The 19,424-nt window shown below is 36.2% G+C and overlaps 1 protein-coding gene across 9 annotated transcripts in view; it reads left to right on the forward strand.

Moving 5' to 3' along the window:
* The window catches only part of IMMP2L (inner mitochondrial membrane peptidase subunit 2), a 929,145-nt gene that overhangs the window by 28,220 nt on the left and 881,501 nt on the right, over positions 1-19,424 (forward strand). For 7 of the 9 annotated variants that reach the window (XM_017878669.1, XM_017878676.1, XM_017878677.1 and 4 more), the window contains one exon: positions 11,745-11,881. In XM_017878669.1, coding sequence (XP_017734158.1) covers positions 11,747-11,881 — 135 coding nt within the window. In that variant the 5' untranslated portion in view covers positions 11,745-11,746. Of the gene's footprint in view, positions 1-9,973; positions 10,114-11,744; positions 11,882-19,424 lie in introns of all 9 variants that reach the window. The other 2 variants (XM_017878675.1, XM_017878673.1) reach the window with 1 other exon arrangement.

The following is a 19,424-nucleotide window of genomic DNA, read 5'->3' on the forward strand; positions in this document are numbered from 1 at the left end:
GTTCCCGCCATTCTCCTGCCTCAGCCTCCCAAGTAGCTGGGACTACAGGCGCCCGCTACCTCGCCCAGCTAGTTTTTTGTATTTTTTTAGTAGAGACGGGGTTTCACCGTGTTAGCCAGGATGGTCTCGATCTCCTGACCTCGTGATCCGCCCGTCTCGGCCTCCCAAAGTGCTGGGGTTACAGGCTTGAGCCACCGCGCCCGGCCCATGTTTATCATTTTGTAAAGAGTAGTAATAGTCCCTGGGCTAGCTATAAGTTTGCTGGTTAAATTGTATTTTTCAGTCCTACTTTTTTGTGACTTTCTCTTTCCATTTTTGTCCCTTGGGGTCTAGTGACCTGGTTCTTTTGAGAAGCCTTCCTACTCCTGACTCCCAACCCTGATCAAAGGAAAGGCCATGTTGTAGGTATGACTTGAGTTGATATGGCATTCTAGTAAAGGCATTTGCATTCTAGTATAGAAAGCAATATATTTGAGGCGTGAAGAGTAGGGGTCAGGATAGGATTTTCATGAGACCCAGAAACCATGTTCTTTAAAAAAGTTTTTCAATTCTGCTTATTGTTGAGCCCTAATAAGACCCTTGTTCCATTCTAAAATAAGACCAAAGTAGGGCTGCAGTGTAAGAGAAGTGAATATGAAGCAGTGTTAGACAGTAGGAAAAAATGTGAGGTAACAAAGTAGATAAAGAACAGCAAAGCTTGATACTTGGATGACTGTGCTTTGGAAACTGGCTGTCACATGGTTTCTAGTGATATTTTTCCATTACTCATGTTATTGCCTAATGCCCACTTTCTAATATTTTTGTACCCTTCTTTTTTTAGGTTCTGAGTGTTACTACCTTTTCTTATTTCTCCTGTCTCACTTCTTCTAATTTTGATTTTAAAAGGTTCTTGAGATTTTTTTTTCTAGAGTGCTTTTCCATTTATAGGCTTTCTTAATTTTTTTTAAAGCCAATTTTGAACACAACCCAAATGCCAAATAATGCAGTATTTTCTTCTTAGCTATTCAGTGAGTATTCCTGATGCTGATAATATATCCTTTTACTAACCCAGTGTATTATTACTTCAAGAAAAAATGGACTTATGGTGAAATAGTCTAGTATCCTCTCCTTGCTTTGCTTGGGTTATGGATAAGTACCTGGTCTGTTTCATTTATACACATATTTAAGTCCTCACATTGTTAGCTTAAAATTCACATTGCCTTTAGCTTCTACTTAATGATAGCAGTTATACTTTTCTATTAAATTGGAAAAAAATAGAGTACAGTGTTGAAATTCAAACTTTGTGGTTATTAGGATTTAAAGCTTACCTCCTTGCTAATGGTTATCATTTAATAGGATTTTCTCCCTCTGTAAAAGCTGTTATTCACTGTCTTGTTAATTTTATGGTAAACTTTTGTGGAATTTATTTCATTTTAATAACTGAAATTTGAGATTAGGCCTTTGTTGTAAATGTTGTTAAATGGTGTCTATTGGGAGTTACAGGATAAGGATAATTTATAGGATTAGGATGGCCTGAGCCAGTTCTTAAGAGAGTCCTAGAATACTGTTAAAGGATTTTGATTGATATGATTTCCAAAATATTGGAGCCATGAAGATGTCCATATTGATGAGAAAAAAAAAAAAAAAACTAAAACAAAAAAATTAATATTCAGGCCGGACGTGGTGGCTCACACCTGTAATTCCAACACCTTGGGAGGCCGAGGTGGGCGGATCATGAGGTCAGGAGATTGAGACCATCGTGGCTAACACGGTGAAACCTGTCTGTACTAAAAATACCATAACAAAATTAGCCAGGCATGGTGGTAGGCACCTGTAGTTCTAGCTCGGGAGGCTAAGGCAGGAGAATGGCGTGAACTTGGGAGGTGGAGCTTGCAGTGAGCTGAGATGGCGCCACTGCACTCCAGCCTGGGCAACAGAGCAAGACTCAAAAAAAAAAAAAAAAAAAAAATTCATATTCAGTCTTATGTCTCACTTGTCTTAATATATATCCTGTTCCCAGATCTGGCCAGCATTCTTGCTATCTCAGATGGGCTGTATGAATCTTCACTCTAATTATATTTTTCTTTTATCTGAGTGACTTAACAAATGTAATTTATTCTTTTATTTCCAGAGTTTTGGGGAAAAATTTTAAACATACAGAAACATTCTAAGAATTTTATAATGAACTTTTAAAACTCACCACCTACATTCTAATTCATTTTTTTTCTTTTTAGCCTTTCTTATCATGAAGTTTTTTCCCTGTAATTCCAGTTCTTTTCTTCCTTTTTTTTTCTTTCCTCAATGACTATTATGTAATTTATTCCTGTGGTCCAATTCTGGCACTAAGTCATATATTTCATTTTATTTTGCTTAAAAAAAAAAAAATCTCAAGACACCTGACAGTGCTGAACACATTCTTGTTAACTGGTCAATATCAGTACATATGATTGCCCCTAACTGGTCAAATCTTAGAACAGCATGAGGTTCAAAGCAGAACAAAATGATTATGTATTAGGTGTCTTATCACCTAGAAGATAGGCTTTATTGGTTTATGGTCTGTAATGGACATCCTTAATTCTGTTACCCTTTTTTGATTTGTTATTGGTAGTCCTCTTCCTTAGAGCTAGTGCTTTATCTGAAGAAATACCCTTTGTTTGATGATCTAGCCATTTTCTTTACACAAATGCTTATGTAAACAAAACAAACGCATATGAACATTTTGAACCTCTGGAAACCCTGGAAGTTTTCACAGATGAGAAAGTTTGCTTACTGAGATAAAGTAATTTCCACACTGTTGAATCACGATTTGAACTGAGGTCTTGGATTCAAAGCCCACCAGGTTTTCACTGACTTTCCCTCTTTGCTGATGCTGCTTCTGAAGAGCACCTTGGACAGGGTGGGGCCTGCTCTTCCACAGAATCAAAGGGAAGGGTGTGCATAAATGCATGATGTTTGCAAGTTGAAGGAGTCCTTACCAAAAAATAGGAAGCCTTTGTGAATTTCCGTATCCTAGTTGTTTCCTGGTTGTATTCTCTCTACATCAGTTGTACTAGAGCATGACCTTCAAATTCATTTGATTTTACATATTGCTGACTTAAAATTGAATACATCAGTTTTAACCTCTCTTCTCTTAGTATCCAGATGCTTAACAGTTTACCAACAGAAAGTCACAATTATCTCCATGAAAGAAGCAATTTCATAGGGCGTAGCTTCATCATTGTATCAGTGTTGACTTCTTTATTGGGTATCTTTGCCAAAAAATGACTAACTTTATGCCTTACATAATTACATTTCTCCTCCTTTATTATTTTTGACTGGTTTTCCTCTTTCTTTCTTACTTCTTTTTTTGTGTATGTGCCATTTTGGTCTTTCCTGGGAATTTTCAAGTGAAAACTACTAACTCAGACAAGACTAAAGATAAAGAATTTGAAACTGGTATTCATGTTCTAAAGAGTACTAAGTGTCTGTTTATAAGATATTATTTACTTATAATGTGAAAGGAGCAAGATAGTCCTGAAAAAATGTTTTAATTGCTCTTTATAGATTACTTGCCAAGATCTGCTTCCATTGGAACCAAAATTGTTGTCATTTATCAGCTTTTCTTTTTTAACCTTGTATTAGTCCAGATGTATCCAAATGTTTCCTGATTTTTCACGCTTAGGCTCTGTTTACCAAGCTAGGTTATTGGTACCAAGGGCTGCTAGAAAGATCCATGGAGGATGACAGCTGGATTATGTGTGGTCATCTGCTTGTTTCTGGTGATCTTGTCACAGGTCCCTCTGGGGAGGAACTATGGCTTGGTCAATCTGGTGTCTTAACATAGTGTCTAGCACAAAGTTGGCACTTAATGTTGAAAGAATGAAAATGCAAACTCCACATGGAGAAAGGACCGTGCTGGCCTTGCTCTATTTCACGTATGTATCTCTTAGCACAATTCCATGGTGCATGGTAGGTATGTATATACTGACCGATTCAGGCATTGTGTGTCAGATTTGCTTGGATCCCCACTCTTGTGTTCTCTGATATTCATAGTTTGATGATTTCCTCTTTATAAATAAAATCTTGATTTTGTGTAGGCTTATTATGATGATTGAAAGGTTACATTTTACATAAGATACTGCTTTATAACTTATTATTTTCCTCTTACCTTCAAACCTCCCACACAACTTCTAATAGTTTTTATAATTAGGATGACTTGTGGTGGATTTATCCACCTGGTTGCCATGGATGAGTGATTGGTGACTTTGTACAAGCTAAAATATAAGCAGACTTAAGAACAATTTTAGATGAATTAATGCATGATCAAGCCACAAGTTGTTATGGGAAGGAGAGAAATTTACAGTGTGGGTTGTTATGTGGTTGAGGTCAGCATCACCAAGAAACTCTCACTTGTAAGTGCTGTATGCCAGGTGGCAAATATGATTTCACTGGATTCTGAAAGCTTATTTAAAAAATATTCTCAGTTTAAGTACTTCAGCAATGAACCTGGTGTACTTACAACTTTAAGCAATAATTTTCTTAGGAGCAGTGTTTTGAACCTCAATGACTTCCATAGTTACAAGAAGAATGAGGTAACTGATAAAGATTATTCCCTTTTTGCCGGGGATGATTTTAGTACCTCATTGTTATTGCTTAGATGAAATTTTTCTCAGAGGAAGTCAGGGCTAGGTACTTATTAGTGTGGTGGTTTTAAACATTTAAAGTGTGTACAAAAGACCGGATCATCTGAATGATTCTTTGGCAATTTACATAGACAAGGAGATGCATTAACTTTGCCAATATGTGAATGCCATAAAACTTTAAGAAAATTATTGGATATGACAACATAGAAATGTTGTGTTCATTTCTTCGTGTATGTATGGCTTCTTTAGTATTTACATGATAGAAGCTTTTAACAGTGTTTTATTATTATGAAATATAGGTGCCCCTCACAATTCAGATAAGACAGGACTGAATTGAGCCTTTTCTCTTCAGCCTCTGAAAATAGCAACCACTTGTACCTTGTTTCCAGGGTAGCCTTTATTGCCCTTGCTTCCTTGGCTTGGAGCAGGATCAGCACACTATCAGACTGACACATCTCCCACATGTTCCTTTATAATCTCTCAGAAAAACACTTGCCCTGACTTTGTTGGGCAGGGGATGGTAGCAGTGCTCTGGTCAGCAGTCGAGTTGTGGAAATGAGAAGTGAAAGAGCAACGGTGTTCAGGTCTTTGTCTATATTTAAAATGTTCTTTTACATGATTTGCACTGGTTTCAGCTCCCTCACCGTTGTGTCTTTTAACCAGTTGTTTAATAAAATTAATTCTTTTTTATTTTCAACACTTAAAAAAGTCTCAAACCATAAAAGCAACTTACTTTTTCTTAGTCAATAATGATCTCAGTATTTTTTTTAGTATCTGCTAAAGTTCTTAAGAAACGGTTAAAAACAATAAAAAATTATAGAAATAAAGCATTCTGGCTTAGAAAGAACCTTAGGTATTACATCTAACCCTTCCCGCCCCTCGCTTTTTTTGGAGACAGGGTCTTGTTTGGTCACCTAGGCTGTAGTGTGGTGGCACAGTCATAGCTCACTGCAGCCTCAAACTCCTTAGCTCAAGCAGTCCTTCTACCTCAGCCTCCCAAGTAGATAGGACTACAGCTGTATGCTATTATGCCTGGCTAATTTTTAAATTTTTAGCAGAGATAGGAATCTTGCTGTGTTGCCCAGGCTGGCCTCGAACTCCTCACTTGAGTTCTTGCTTGGCCTCCCAAATAAGCCCCTTCTTGTTACACATGAGGAAACAGGCACAGAAGTGACTTGTTCAAAGTCATGGAGCTGGTTATAGACAGACACAGATTATCCACCTCAGGTCTCCTGAGTCTCATTACCATGCTCCTTTTTGGGTACCGGTGACTAAATGGAGTAGAGGTAATGTAGGAGAACATTACTGGAAAAGAAGAGGAGGCTCAAAATTCAGGGAATGTGAATTTAATGCAACTTTTATTAATGTTTCCCCCTTAATTTACATTTTAATCATGCATACTACCTTATCACTAAGATAGCTGTGGCATCATACTTGGAAGCATTCTGTTTCTATCCTGCAGGTATCCTCAGCTATTTTGTGGAGGTCCATGCATGCGGGGCATGATGAACAGCAAAGAGAAGACATGTTTCCATTCTGTGCCTCTTAAAGTAGCGAACATTTGACAGAACTTTCCAGAAGTTTCCAGAAATATGACAGCCTGCATTGGCTGCATAAACAACATTATAGTCAGTTAAATATATTGATTGCTGCATAAATAGGAAATAATCTTGCTCAGTGTTGTTTGTACTACTTAGAGCAGCAGAGACTGGAGTGAGAGTGTGGTTTGTTCATTGTGATGGGATAGAGATTAACACTAGTGTTACCCCATATTATCTGTATATCAAAGGGACTTCCTAGGGCAGATACCATCTTTCTTTTTTAGAAACCAGCTAAAGTTCAAAGAAGAAAATAGTAATCGTCTCTATTCCCAGCATCTAGAATTAACCACTGTTAGCATTTTGATGCTGCTTTCTTCCCTCTTTTGGTATACTTTAATAACTACACAAGTAACATATGGGTGGTTATTAAACATATGGGTGGTTATTAAACAATTAAAACAATATAAATATATTCAATTTAAAATACTTTTATGTGCACATATAAATGTATGTAGAAATGTATTGTTTATTGAAAGTTTTTGAATGGTACTATACTATATGCTTAGCCATCTTTATATCCTCTGTACTTATCATTGTTGCTTGATAGTAAATAAATGCTTACTGAGTTAAAAATTCACGTAATAAATTTTGTATATACTCTATCCAAACTGAACTTATTTTAGTTTCTTAAACAGCTACATTTTATTTTGCCCTTAGGCCTTCATATATGTTACTGCTTTTACCTGAAATGCCCAGGTCTTGCCTCAAATGCCATTTTTTCGGGGGTGGGGGTGTAGTGGGGTAGGCCTTCCTTGATTATTTTCTGATGAATAAGAGAGCCCTGCTTCATGCTGTCGTGCTTCAGGGCTATCGTCCCTTTTTTTTTTTTTTTTGAGACGGAGTCTCACTCTGTCGCCCAGGCTGGAGTGCAGGGGCCGGATCTCAGCTCACTGCAAGCTCCGCCTCCCGGGTTTATGCCATTCTCCTGCCTCAGCCTCCTGAGTAGCTGGGACTACAGGCGCCCGCCACCACGCCCGGCTAGTTTTTTGTATTTTTTAGTAGAGACAGGGTTTCACCGTGTTAGCCAGGATGGTCTCGATCTCCTGACCTCGTGATCCGCCCATCTCGACCTCCCAGAGTGCTGGGATTACAGGCGTGAGCCACCGCGCCCGGCCTATCGTCCCTTTTTAATGCTCATCCATTGGAAATAATTGTTGAAGGGCAGTCTTCCTTGGTATATTGTAACTCCTTGAGGACAGGGAGCACATCTGCTTGTTTGCCAAAAAAAAAGTTCGAGGAATGGAATTATGAGCATAATTTTAGTATGAAGTATTTTGACATGTAATTCAAGAGAATGACAAAATAACAGTGCTTTGACAGGCTACCACAGCCCCTTGACACTTTCTTATCTCCTTCCTTCTCCCATCATTGCCCATCTATTTCCAGATCCTGTCAGTTTAACTTCAAAATATATACTTAAATCTGCCCATTTTAGTCCGTCTCCACTGTCATCCTACTCCAACTATCATCTCTCTTGCCCTGTACCACTAGAATAATCTGATTTCACTATATCCATTTTTGTCCTATCCAGACTTTCAGATAGATGATCATTTCAAAATGCAGATAGGATCATTCACCTCAATTTTAGAACATTTCAGTTACTTCGCATTTGCTGCAATTCCTTACAGGGCCTGCGAGGTCTTAACTGCTCTGGCATTTACATTGCCTCCTCCCATTTATGTCCCACTGTACTCTTCCACTTCTTGTGTGCTTTATGTACACCAGCCTCCCTTCAGTTGTCCATCACAACATGACCACTCCTGTCACAGGGACTTTGCATGTGACGTGGCTGCTCTCTGGAATACCCTTGCCTACCCCACAGTTCTTTATCTAGACAACTCCTCATTTTTGAGTTCAGCCTCTTCCTCAAAGACCTTTCCTGACCTCTCTCTATCTCTCTCATAGCACTTATTACAACTCTTACGTATGTTTATGTGATTTTCAGATTGACCCTTATCATTCCATAGTTGGTTGTAAAAACTCAATGAGATCAGGGACTGGGACTGGCCTTGCTCACTGTTTTATGGTTCCCTGGTGCCTAACACAGTGCTTGTGGAAGACCCTTAGTAAATACTGGTTGAAAGAATGAATGAGCCAAGTAGTAAGTGAGTGGGTAGATGAGTGGATGGATGATTGAACTGCCTTAGCAGGAACGAAGAGACAATCCACTGGAAGTCATTTTCTGATGGAACCAGGTGGAGGTTAGAATGTAGAATCTGGTAGTGGTGTTCATTTTCTGTACAATGTTTGTTCTGCAGATACTTAATCTAGTAAGGAGGTAAGCTAAATGTAAGGAGACATTCAGGATGATATATCTTTGCTAACTTTTCCCTTTTCTCATTTTCAGAAGGTAATAAACTTGAGGAGTGAGTAAACATCTGACCTTTAAACACCCAAATATCAGTATTTTCCGGACTTGCTCTATTAAGGGAATCACTTGAAGTGTTTGATTTTGGAGGTTTGAGTGAGTGGGGATCTTCATTTTTAAGCATGTCAATCAAGGCAAGCTTGGGAAACACTACCCTGGAATTATTATCTGGGAGTTGTATATGACTTAAACATAAGTGTAGACCACCTAAAATAACTTTGAAGCTGTCAAACTGGTCAAAGAGGAATTGATTACTTACTGTTGAGCCATTTCCTTTCTCTTCTACATAGTAACTATTTTTTTTTTTCCCTATGTACATGGGAGCATGTTATAAATTACTTATGGAGTCAGATATTTTATAATCTGAAATCTTTGGATGTATTTATTTATATTTTGGAAACATTAAAAAGAATAGATGTGGAGGTCACTCCATTTATACATTTATTGTAAGACTGATGTTTGTGTTGTTAAACCTGTGGTTAGAAGTGTTTTCAGAGAGACTGAGCTAATGAAATCTAATATTGAGGAAAATGCATCTTTTGCATCTTGAAGGTACTAATTTGATAAATATGTCAAAGTTACTCTTCTATATTAAGGCAGATAGTACATGATAAATGGGACCTTTGTAAAATAGTCCATTGGAAAAGTATATTAAATCTTTTGTAGAGATATATAAAAGAAGCTAGTAAAGGTCTTTTGATTCTAGGCAAAAGATGTCATTGAAGAGAAATTAGTTTTACTCAAGGGCTCATATTAAAGCTGGGTATGAATGAATGAAACATGTCAAGCAGGTTTACTTTTTTAGGAGTATAGTGGTTAAGACAGCTCACAGAAACAGTCAGTACCTTGGGCCAAACACATTTTTTGAGTACCAGATGTGTGAAATCATAAGCAATTTAACTTAAGATTATAGTTGTTAGATGAGTTTGAATGAAAACATGTTTTTAAATTGCTTATATTCTAAAGTTAGTCTGAGTTACATTTATTCTGATTAGGTATAAAAAGATTACTGGTTTGGGTGAATGTTATGTTATGTGCAATATATGTTGATAAAATTATAAAAAGCAAGAGTACCGGTCTTAATTACTTACCTTGCATACATATAGCCCTTATTGATGTCAGTTACAGTAGGTAATTCAGAATTAGCCAATTTAGATTATCATTCATCTTTTTCCTGTGATATATTAAAGCTTTGGGAGGGAATTCGTGGTTGAGTATTTTTATTTTTATTTATTTTCTGAGTAAACAGATAACATTGTGAGTTTTGTTGTATACAACACAATGTTTTGAAGTACATGTACATTGTGGAATGGTTTAATCTAGCTAATTAATAAATGCATTATCTAACATTTATCATTTTTGTGGTAAGAGCATATAACATTCACTCTGTTTACATTTTTCAGGAATACAATATCTTATCATTAACTATACTCACCTGACTATACAACAGATGTCCTGAAATGTATTCCTCCTAAATGTAATTATATCTCCTTTGAGCAACATCTCCCCAGCGTCTCCGCCCCACTAACTACCCCACCTTCTGGTAACTACCATTCTACTTTCTACTTTTATGAGTTTAACTTTTTTAGATTCTATATATGAGTGATCATGCAATATTGTCTCTGTGTGCCTGAATTATTTTACTTAACTTAATGTCCTCCAGGTTTTTCCATGTTGTATCAGATGGCAGGATTTCATTCATCTTAAAGTTATCTCACATCTTAAAGTTCATTCATCCATTGATGGATACTTACATTAATTCCATACCTTGGCTATTATGAATAGTGCTGTGATAAACATGAGAGTGCAAATATCTCTTCTGTATACTGATTTCAGTTCCTTTGGATATATTCCTAAGAATAGAATTGCAGAATCACGTGGTAGTTCTATTTTTAACTTTTTGAGGAACCTCCATACTCTTTTCTATAATGGCCATATTAATTTACATTCCCATAAAGAGTGTATAAGGGTTCCTTTTTCTCCACCTTTGCCAGCATTTGTTGTCTTTTGATAATGGCCATTCTAACTGGGGTGGAATGATATCCATGTGGTTTTGATTTGCATTTCCCTCATGACTGCACATTCTTTTCATATACCTGTTGGCTATTTGTATGTCTTCTTTTGAGAAATTATTGTTAAGCTCTTTTGACCATTTTTTAATTGAGTTGTCTTTTTGCTATTGAGTTGTTCGAGTTCCTTATGTGTTTTTGGATATTAGCCTCTTGTCAGAAGTATAGTTTGCATATATTTTTTTCCATTCTGTAGGTTGTCTCTTTATTATGTTGATTGTTTGCTGCACAGAAACTTTTTAGCTTGATGTAATCCCCACTGTTTTGCTTTGGTTGCCTGTGCTTTTGAAGTCTTATCCAAAAAAGTCTTGCCAAGACTCCAGCTTGTGTGACAGAGTGAGACCCTGTCTAAAAACAACAACAACAATACCAACACTGCCACCACAAACAGTGCAAGTGATTTATCTCTGATTTAACAGTCCAAATGTAAGCAATGCAGGACAGTATGGTGCCTCCAAAGTGTTGCGGACCTAGGATCCTTCCAGTTTGTTGCTTTGTCATCTTTACTTGAAGCTTTTATCTCATAGTTTGAGATGGCCACCCCTACTCCAACCACCAAATTGTTACAGTTATAAAATGGGGAAGAAAAGGGAGGGCATCCTCCTTTTCAGGGTACAACCTAGAAGTATATCCTTTCTACTCATGCTGTTGATCAAATCTAGTGACATGGTCACACTTAGCTGCAAGGGAGGCTGGAAAACAGTCTTCAGTTGGGCAGCCGCATGTTCCACTGAAAGTTTTATTGCTGTAGAAGAGAACAGATATCAGGGGTATAAGGAATAACTTCATCATAATAGTCAGCAACAGAAAAAATTTACTTTTGGAATGCTTATTTTTCTCTAACTTACTGTTTTGTGTGGAGAAATTTCCTACTGAAGTTAGCAAGTGGACTTGAGTCATGGAAAAGCGTTAACCTGAGTTCATGTATTTTGCTTTAGGACTTTAAGTAAGTCAGATTTATTCTGATGGTTACAGGAATGAGTGTGAAATATATTAAGAGACAAGATTGCCCTTTGGTAACTCTTGCTTTTCATGTACTGTTTTTATGTCTTTGTTTTCACCTTTCTTGAGACTAATTTCATAGTTGTTTTCTTTGTATTTTTAGGTATGGCACAGTCACAAGGGTGGGTGAAAAGATACATCAAGGCCTTTTGTAAAGGCTTTTTTGTGGCGGTGCCTGTGGCAGTGACTTTCTTGGATCGGGTCGCCTGTGTGGCAAGAGTAGAAGGAGCATCGATGCAGGTGAAAATGATATAACTTCATTCTTTAAAGCACATACTTCATTGTTTTTCAAGCACTAGAAATGAGAGTGCTAATTATTATTCCTATTCTGGGAACTGAAAGGTTATAAAAGGCATTGAAATGAAATTTTACTTTACTGAATGTGTTCTTAAGGTCTTCTAATACAGTCACATTATAATCAGAGGAGAGGTTAATAAAAGTAACTATCAGTTCTCTGGGTCTGTAGTTTAAATTTTTCTGAGAATTTTAAATGGAGATTCTTAAGAAATTATACTAAATGACACTATTTTCTGTTAATATGGCTCTATTCGAATATCCTTTTAATGCCAAATTATTAGTGTAGTTGCAAGATGGGTTCGAGTCACAATCAGTTGCTCTGTTGTTATATAGGTATATGATTTCAGTTTGTAGAAATTTCTAGACCACTGATCCCAGATACTGTATTGTGTTCTTTAAGCATGTTGCTAATTGAAAAGATTAAGTGCAGTTTACAGTGAAAGAACTTTGGAGTGGAGATTTCCAAAAGTTTTATGCAAATAGTCTTCTGGAATAACTTGGAGAAAATTATGTTGTCCTAAAGTTGATGTCTAGAGCCTAGCGGTTTTAGTAAGTTAATGCAATTAGGCAGAATTTGCATTTTGTTATGGGATTTGGTTTCTGTATTATCAATATGTATTAAGTTCATGCGTTGTGCTAAATAGTTATATAAAACAAATAACTAAAATGGATATATAACCTTCTAAAAAATCAAAATTATACAGAGAATAACCAGCTTAGCTTAGTTTTTTTTTTTCTTTTTGTTTTAGTTAGAGCTAGTTAAGGGCATAGTTATCAGCTTTAAGGAGTTAGAATTAGTTTGCTTTATTTATTATAATTATGGTGTTGAACTTCTCCCTGAGTTCTGGTAGTCAGTGAGATACAGAAGGTCAGGGAATCCTTTAACTTCTTTGGGAAAAGCTACATTTTTAAAGCTGGACTGCCTTTATATTCTACTTTCATCATTTGAGCATGGTTAGGGCCTTCTCTTGGGCAGAAGATTCTGCTCTCAACCCTTGTCTTTCAGGTTCTCTCCATAGTGGGTCACCAGCCCAAAGCAAACTGGTCACTTACTTTGAATGCAAAAATATCTTAATGTAGGGGTACAGTAAACATAGAAAGGGAGATTTACAGGCATATGGCTTTAAATACACTTTAACACATTTAAGATAGAATGTATTTTATATTTGTTGCCTCTTTAATCTTGAATTCCTAGCAGCCTTGTCTTAGACCCAATCCTTAGGAAAATGTAGACATTCTTTGCTGAGCTTTGGAGTCAGAGTCTTCATTTCAGATTAAAACTACCTTCTTCACAGCCATCCACATTCCTTTTTGGTCCCAAGGATCCCTTTGAATCCATTCACAAGCATGTATCTTTTGGTAATAAATAATCCAGTTAAGAATGATTTTTTTCCCCTAATTTTGTTACTGTTGTCTTGCTATACAACTATCACTGTTCTAAGAAGAACTTTTCCAGAACACAAAATCTCCTTACTTTGGATCCGATGATATTCCAGAGGATCATGTGGCAATCATAATATCCCAGTCTTCGTATTTCTAGCCCAATATATTCCTACGGAACATCTATGTTGATGGCTTGTGCTGAGAGCCAAAGCAGTTCATTGCATAATATGAGATACAGGTCTTGCTCACAAGACCCTGACTGTCTTCTGAAAGAACAAGACTTATCCCCAGTGAAGAAGGCAGTGAAGACAGTGTTAAATCATGTTATTTCTAAATGTCGGTTCATGGACTAAAGCCAGGTTTGCATTAGATATATTTGAATTTGCAGAGGTATTAGAATTCTTGCAGCATTCCTGGGCCCTACCCCTAAGAAGTCAAATTTATTATGTTAGAATTTGTTTGGTATATTGTGTATAGTTTCTTCGGCTACTGGTAATAGGAAAATAGCTTGGTATAAAAGGAATTTTTTGGAAGGCTTATTATATACACACAAGGAAGTCAGGAGTGAGGCAGTTGTCAGGGACAACTAGAGCCAGGACCTGAATGCTGTCGGAATGCTCCGTCTTCTTTCTAAGTTTTCTGCATCTTGGCTTAGTTCCCTAAGACCAGCTTTCTTTGCATAGCAGGGTACATGGCTGCTGGCAGCTCCCATGCCCAGTTTCTTCACCGCCTGAGAGAGATTGCTCCTACTGCCTTAATTTCAGTTTGAAATATCTTGGGGAAGGACTGTGATGTATTCAGCTTGGGTCACATGCCCTTTTCTATACAACTATACAGATCAACTTTGGCCACCAGGATGGGGAACCGTGATTGGTCCAGCTTTGAACAAGTATACACCCCAAGTCTGGGCTAGGCCAAGTGATCTGTAAGAAAATGACAATATCTCTTTGAATCACATTGTTCTGTGGGAATTAGGGGGTGGAGTATAGGTGACATTTCCTAGAGGAAAGAGAATGCTATCTTCTGAATCAAAGTAGAATGGAATTCTAGGAAGGAAGGAAAACAGGTTTTTATAATTGGGTCTATATTTCATGAATTTAGACCAACTCTAGGTATAATAGATAATTTAATTTACAGTTTCACTAGATACCAGTAAATCATACTTTAAATTATTTAAGAGCAGAAATTACAATAATGAGATTTACAGATTAACTAATTGAACATATTTGAAGACATCTTTGCTACTATACAGCTTTGATCAACTAAACATGTTTATGACATGGGGTTCAACAGAATTTTTGACAATTGGGATAAATTCTTCTCTTTAAATTTCTCTAATGACTCAAGGACTGAGATAGTTGGCATGGTGTGGAGATCTCTGGAAGTCCCTGAGCATCCTACAAGGAACACAGCTGCTTTTCTTTACTCTGGGAAAAGCCACTCTTGAAGGTCACTCAGCAACTGGTAGACACATTATTTAAGAAATAGCCAAGAACTGAAAAATTAAATCTCATGAAAGGGACATGTAATATTAGTATTTTGGGTTTATTGAATACATACTGTTATGGTAACACTGGAAATTCACTTTGAGTAACCAATTTTGCTGTAAAAATTGTTTTTCAATCTTTCAAAATTTTGTTGGTGTGTGATTAGGGGAAGCATGTTTTAAGATTCCCTCTATGAGAAATACTTATTTACTTATTAAACACTACTCAGTGGTTCTTTTTTCAGGTTAGGATTTTCAGTATTAATTTGCAATTCAGTAAGTATTTGACTAGAAAGATAAGAGTGATCAAACATGGAAAGTATCAGCTAATTAAAGGCAAGCCACAAATGAAAATAAAGTTTCTAATGATGCATTGGTACAATTCAATGGAAAATAGGATTTAGTTTATAAAATGTTTGGTTTTTATAAAGCCGTAGAGCTACATTCATTTCATTAGATGAGTTGTCCCTTTTGCAATGCTCGACACAATAAATGCTGGCACAAATTGGTGGTTAATGATTATTCATACTGACCTATTCCCCTCATGCACATGAATCACTTCTACTGGTTGCTGAAAGGTTACCTATGAAAGTAGATGTTCTTACTTTTTTTAAAAAAGAAGCACCACATTACACGACATTAATTTAATTCAGGAAATGAAGACTGATATTGCATATAGTTGAAACTACAGAGGGAATTTATGTAGGTGGAATGTAATTATTCAGATTAGAACTTTAATCGCTTACAGAGGCTTTTAGAGTAGAAGGGTGCCCTAGGAATAGTTTAATGACCTCATGCCAAAGTTTTAGATTTTATTTGAGTGAGAATTCCTGCAGTGGGGTCACTGGTCCTGATAAAAAAAAGTATATGCTTTCCACATTTAAAACTAAGATTTCAGACTTTGAAAAGTAAGTAAAAGAAATAATTTTGTGTCATTATCTTATTTTTTTTGTAATTGATACATAATTTTTACATAGTATACCATTTTCCTTTTTTCATTTGCATGGCCAGAGGGGAAAAATACTTGAACACACTACTACACAATCCTGTCTCTCTAGGTCAGACTTCGGAGATATATGTATGCAGAATATATTAGGAAATTACAGAATATGTAGGAAAATACAGTTTAATCAGCATTGAGGTTTTTGTTCATCAGTAACGTACGTTTATGGGTTTGAAATTGTCTTGACTTTCAGCTACCTGTGATTATCTTGTTTCCTGTTGAGTTTGAAATTAAAAGTATCGTCAAAAAGCAAGCAAAGAGACTCTCTCTTTCAATCTGTGTTTTTAAAAAAATTTTTTAACCTACAGCCGGCTTAATAATATTCAACAGTTATTATTGGTTGTAACTTATTTTGACACTCTGAGAAGCTGCATACAGACTCTCAAGAAAAGAGATATATTGTGATTTACATACCAGCATTTAAGATAGAGTTATGGAGTTTTATGTTACCTGCTAAATTTGCACTTCCAAGATGCCGGGCACCAGCTGGCACACATTTCCTCCTGTGCTGACTCCTCTGTGTCATCACTCGCCTTGGTCTGCTGGCGCTGACGTCAAAGGAAGTCAGGATTTAATGTTGGAATGCTTTATTGGCTTACTTGTGTGCTTTCTGCCCAAATTACTCTTGGCTCAGAAATCTCACCTGATGTTTTACCCCTTAGGATGAGTTATGAGTTTTTACATAGTTCTGTAACCTGTCATTAATAGAGACTTTGTATTTATAGCAACAAAAGTGTGATCCTGAAACATTTGGCGAGTGATAAATTTGTAATGTCCCTTTGTGGATTTTTCTTCACTTGCCATGATAGAATAACTGTGTGTTTCTGTTTTATATAGCCAGGGTTATATCTGTTATTTAGACACAAACTTTATTACACTTTTTAAAAAGTTGTTGTAAATTTAGACTTACACAAAAGTTGCAAGAGTAGTGCAGAGAACTCCTATGGGTTCTCTTCCCAGATATACCAGTTTTCAATATTTTAGTATATTTATTTTATTATATTTTTTCCCTCCCTCTTCTCTCTCTCTTCCTCCTCCTCCCTGTCATCTTCCTCTCCCTCTGTGTTTATGCATGTATGAATACATACCCACAAAATGTCTTATTAAACCATCTGAGAGTAGGTTGCATACATCGTGCCCCTTTAATTCTGAATACTCTTGTACATTCTTCCTGAGTCATGATGCTTGCTGATTGGTATATTAATGCTTTTCTTTAGCTTATTTTAAAATTTTATCCTTTATTCATAGTAGTATAGAGCTTTAAATACATTAAGAAATGACTCAAGTTCTAAACTTTACATTTGAAACAACTGAGACTCAGACAGTTGAGGTACTTACTTTATGTAAGCTCACACAATCATTGAATTTTGGAACTCTGGCTTGGACCAACTGTGATAGTGCTGTCCCTTTTACTAAATAATAACTAATAAAAGTTGTGCCTTGTCACTGTTATGATGCCTCTTTATACTATTCCTTCTCACAGTGATGTTTTATTCCATTTTATTTTGGTTTATGGAATGATGTACTTAGTAAGTTATTTAATTTTGGGATGACTCTGTAGTACATTTAGTACTTAAATATAGAAATTAAGCTTTATGTTATAATGGGGGATAAAAGCTTTTAAATTGTGCCGCTCAGGTTGATAGAAGATACTCTTCTCTTAGAAAGTCTAAAGATTATAAAGTTTATAAGAAGGGATTAGACTATCTGGAAATATAGCAGATGAGACATATTGAAATATTCCCAATGCAAAACTCGTAAAAAATTAAAACAAAACATTAAAAACTATAAAAATGTATAACTCGCTTGCAGGGAAGCAAGGGAAATTCTCAGAGACCACAGTAAGGGGAAATACATTTCCAGGGCAGTAAGTATACATTAAAGTCAGTAGCTGTCATATGGATATTTGTCAATTCCTGGTCATTTAGAGCTTTTGGTTTCAGGGACCATATGGGGATCAGAAGACAAGGTCATAGGCTCATACAAGGCAGGAAATCGGAACAGATATTCTAAATAAAGCCAGGACCATGGAAGAGACACATCTTTAGGAAATGGATAGACTAAAACAAAAATCTGTTCTGTAAGAACAATTGTCTAGGCTCTGAGAGAGAAAGCCCTGATGTGGAATTGAGGTTTGAATTCACATTCACTGCACCTGAAAAATCCTAAACTGAGATATTAATTTCCAGTAGCCTGGGTTTAGAGTAGCCCCAGGCACCAAATTCCCTGGACACATGCAGCTTGCAACCAGGCCTTATAGAATCGCAGGGATAAAGTTTAATGAACATTATATCCCAGTAAAAATATTGCATGAGAAAATGAGCTCTATAAGTGAGAGTCAGAAGCATCTGTGAGCCGAACCAGACTTTAAAGACTTGAGAAATTGGAGCTATCACATATTAAGTGTAGTTGAAACCAAGAGAGGAGAATGAAAATAGGAGAAAGCAGTAAGAGATAATCTAAAATGGTCCAGCAAAGTACTAATTTTATCACTTGTGCTTTGATACATTGTTTTTTTGGGTGATGATGGCATTTATTGTGGTTATGTTAAAAACTTATCCTCATAGTATGAATATTAAAAAATTGGCAGTGGAATACATAATAGCTGAGATGTACTTTAAAATAATATGACAAAAATAAAAGTGTAGTAGGGTTACAGATGAAACAAGATCGGCCATTAATTCATAATTGTTGGCTCTACGTGATGGATTACATGTTGGTTCATTATGCTAGTCCATCTACTTTTTAAAAAACATCTTTATTGAGGTGTAATTTATATAACATTGAATTTACCCATTGTAAGTGATATAATGATATTTTCCAGCTTTATTGAGGTAAACTGACAACAATTACATATATTTAAAGTATACATGATATACATATATTTATTATACTTTAAGTTCTAGGGTACATGTACACAATGTGCATGTTTGTTACATGTACATACATGTGCCATGTTGGTGTGCTGCACCCATTAATTCGTCATTTATATTAGGTATATCTCCTAATGCTATCCCTCCCGCTTCTCCCCACCCCACGACAGGCCCCTGTGTCCAAGTGTTCTCATTGTTCAATTCCTACCTGTGAGTGAGAAGAGTATACATGATATTTTGATACATGCAGACATTATGAAATGATTACCACAAACTAATTAACATACCCATTACTTCACATAGTTACCTTCTTTTTGGTGGTGAGAACATTTAAGATCTACTCTCTTAGTCAAATTCAAGTGTATAATACAGTATTATTAGCTATAGTCACCTTGCTGTACATTAGGCTTCCAGAAATTATTAATCCTGCATAACTGAAACTTTGTATACTGTGACCAACATCTTCTCATTTCCCCTACTTCTCAGCTCTTTGCAACCACTATTCTACTCTCTGCTTCTGTAAGTTCAACTTTTTTCGATTACACATAAAAGTGAGATCATGCAGTATTTGTCTTTCTGTGCCTGGCTTATTTCATTTAACATAATGTTCTCTAGGTTCATCCACACTGTCACAAATGACAAGATTTCCTTCTTTTAAAAGCTGAATAATATTTCATAGTATATATACCACCGTGTGTGTGTGTGTGTGTGTGTGTATATATATATATATATATATATATA

The sequence above is a fragment of the Rhinopithecus bieti genome, unplaced genomic scaffold (genome assembly GCF_001698545.2).
Source record: "Rhinopithecus bieti isolate Rb0 unplaced genomic scaffold, ASM169854v2 scaffold_10712, whole genome shotgun sequence".
NCBI lineage: Eukaryota > Metazoa > Chordata > Mammalia > Primates > Cercopithecidae > Rhinopithecus > Rhinopithecus bieti.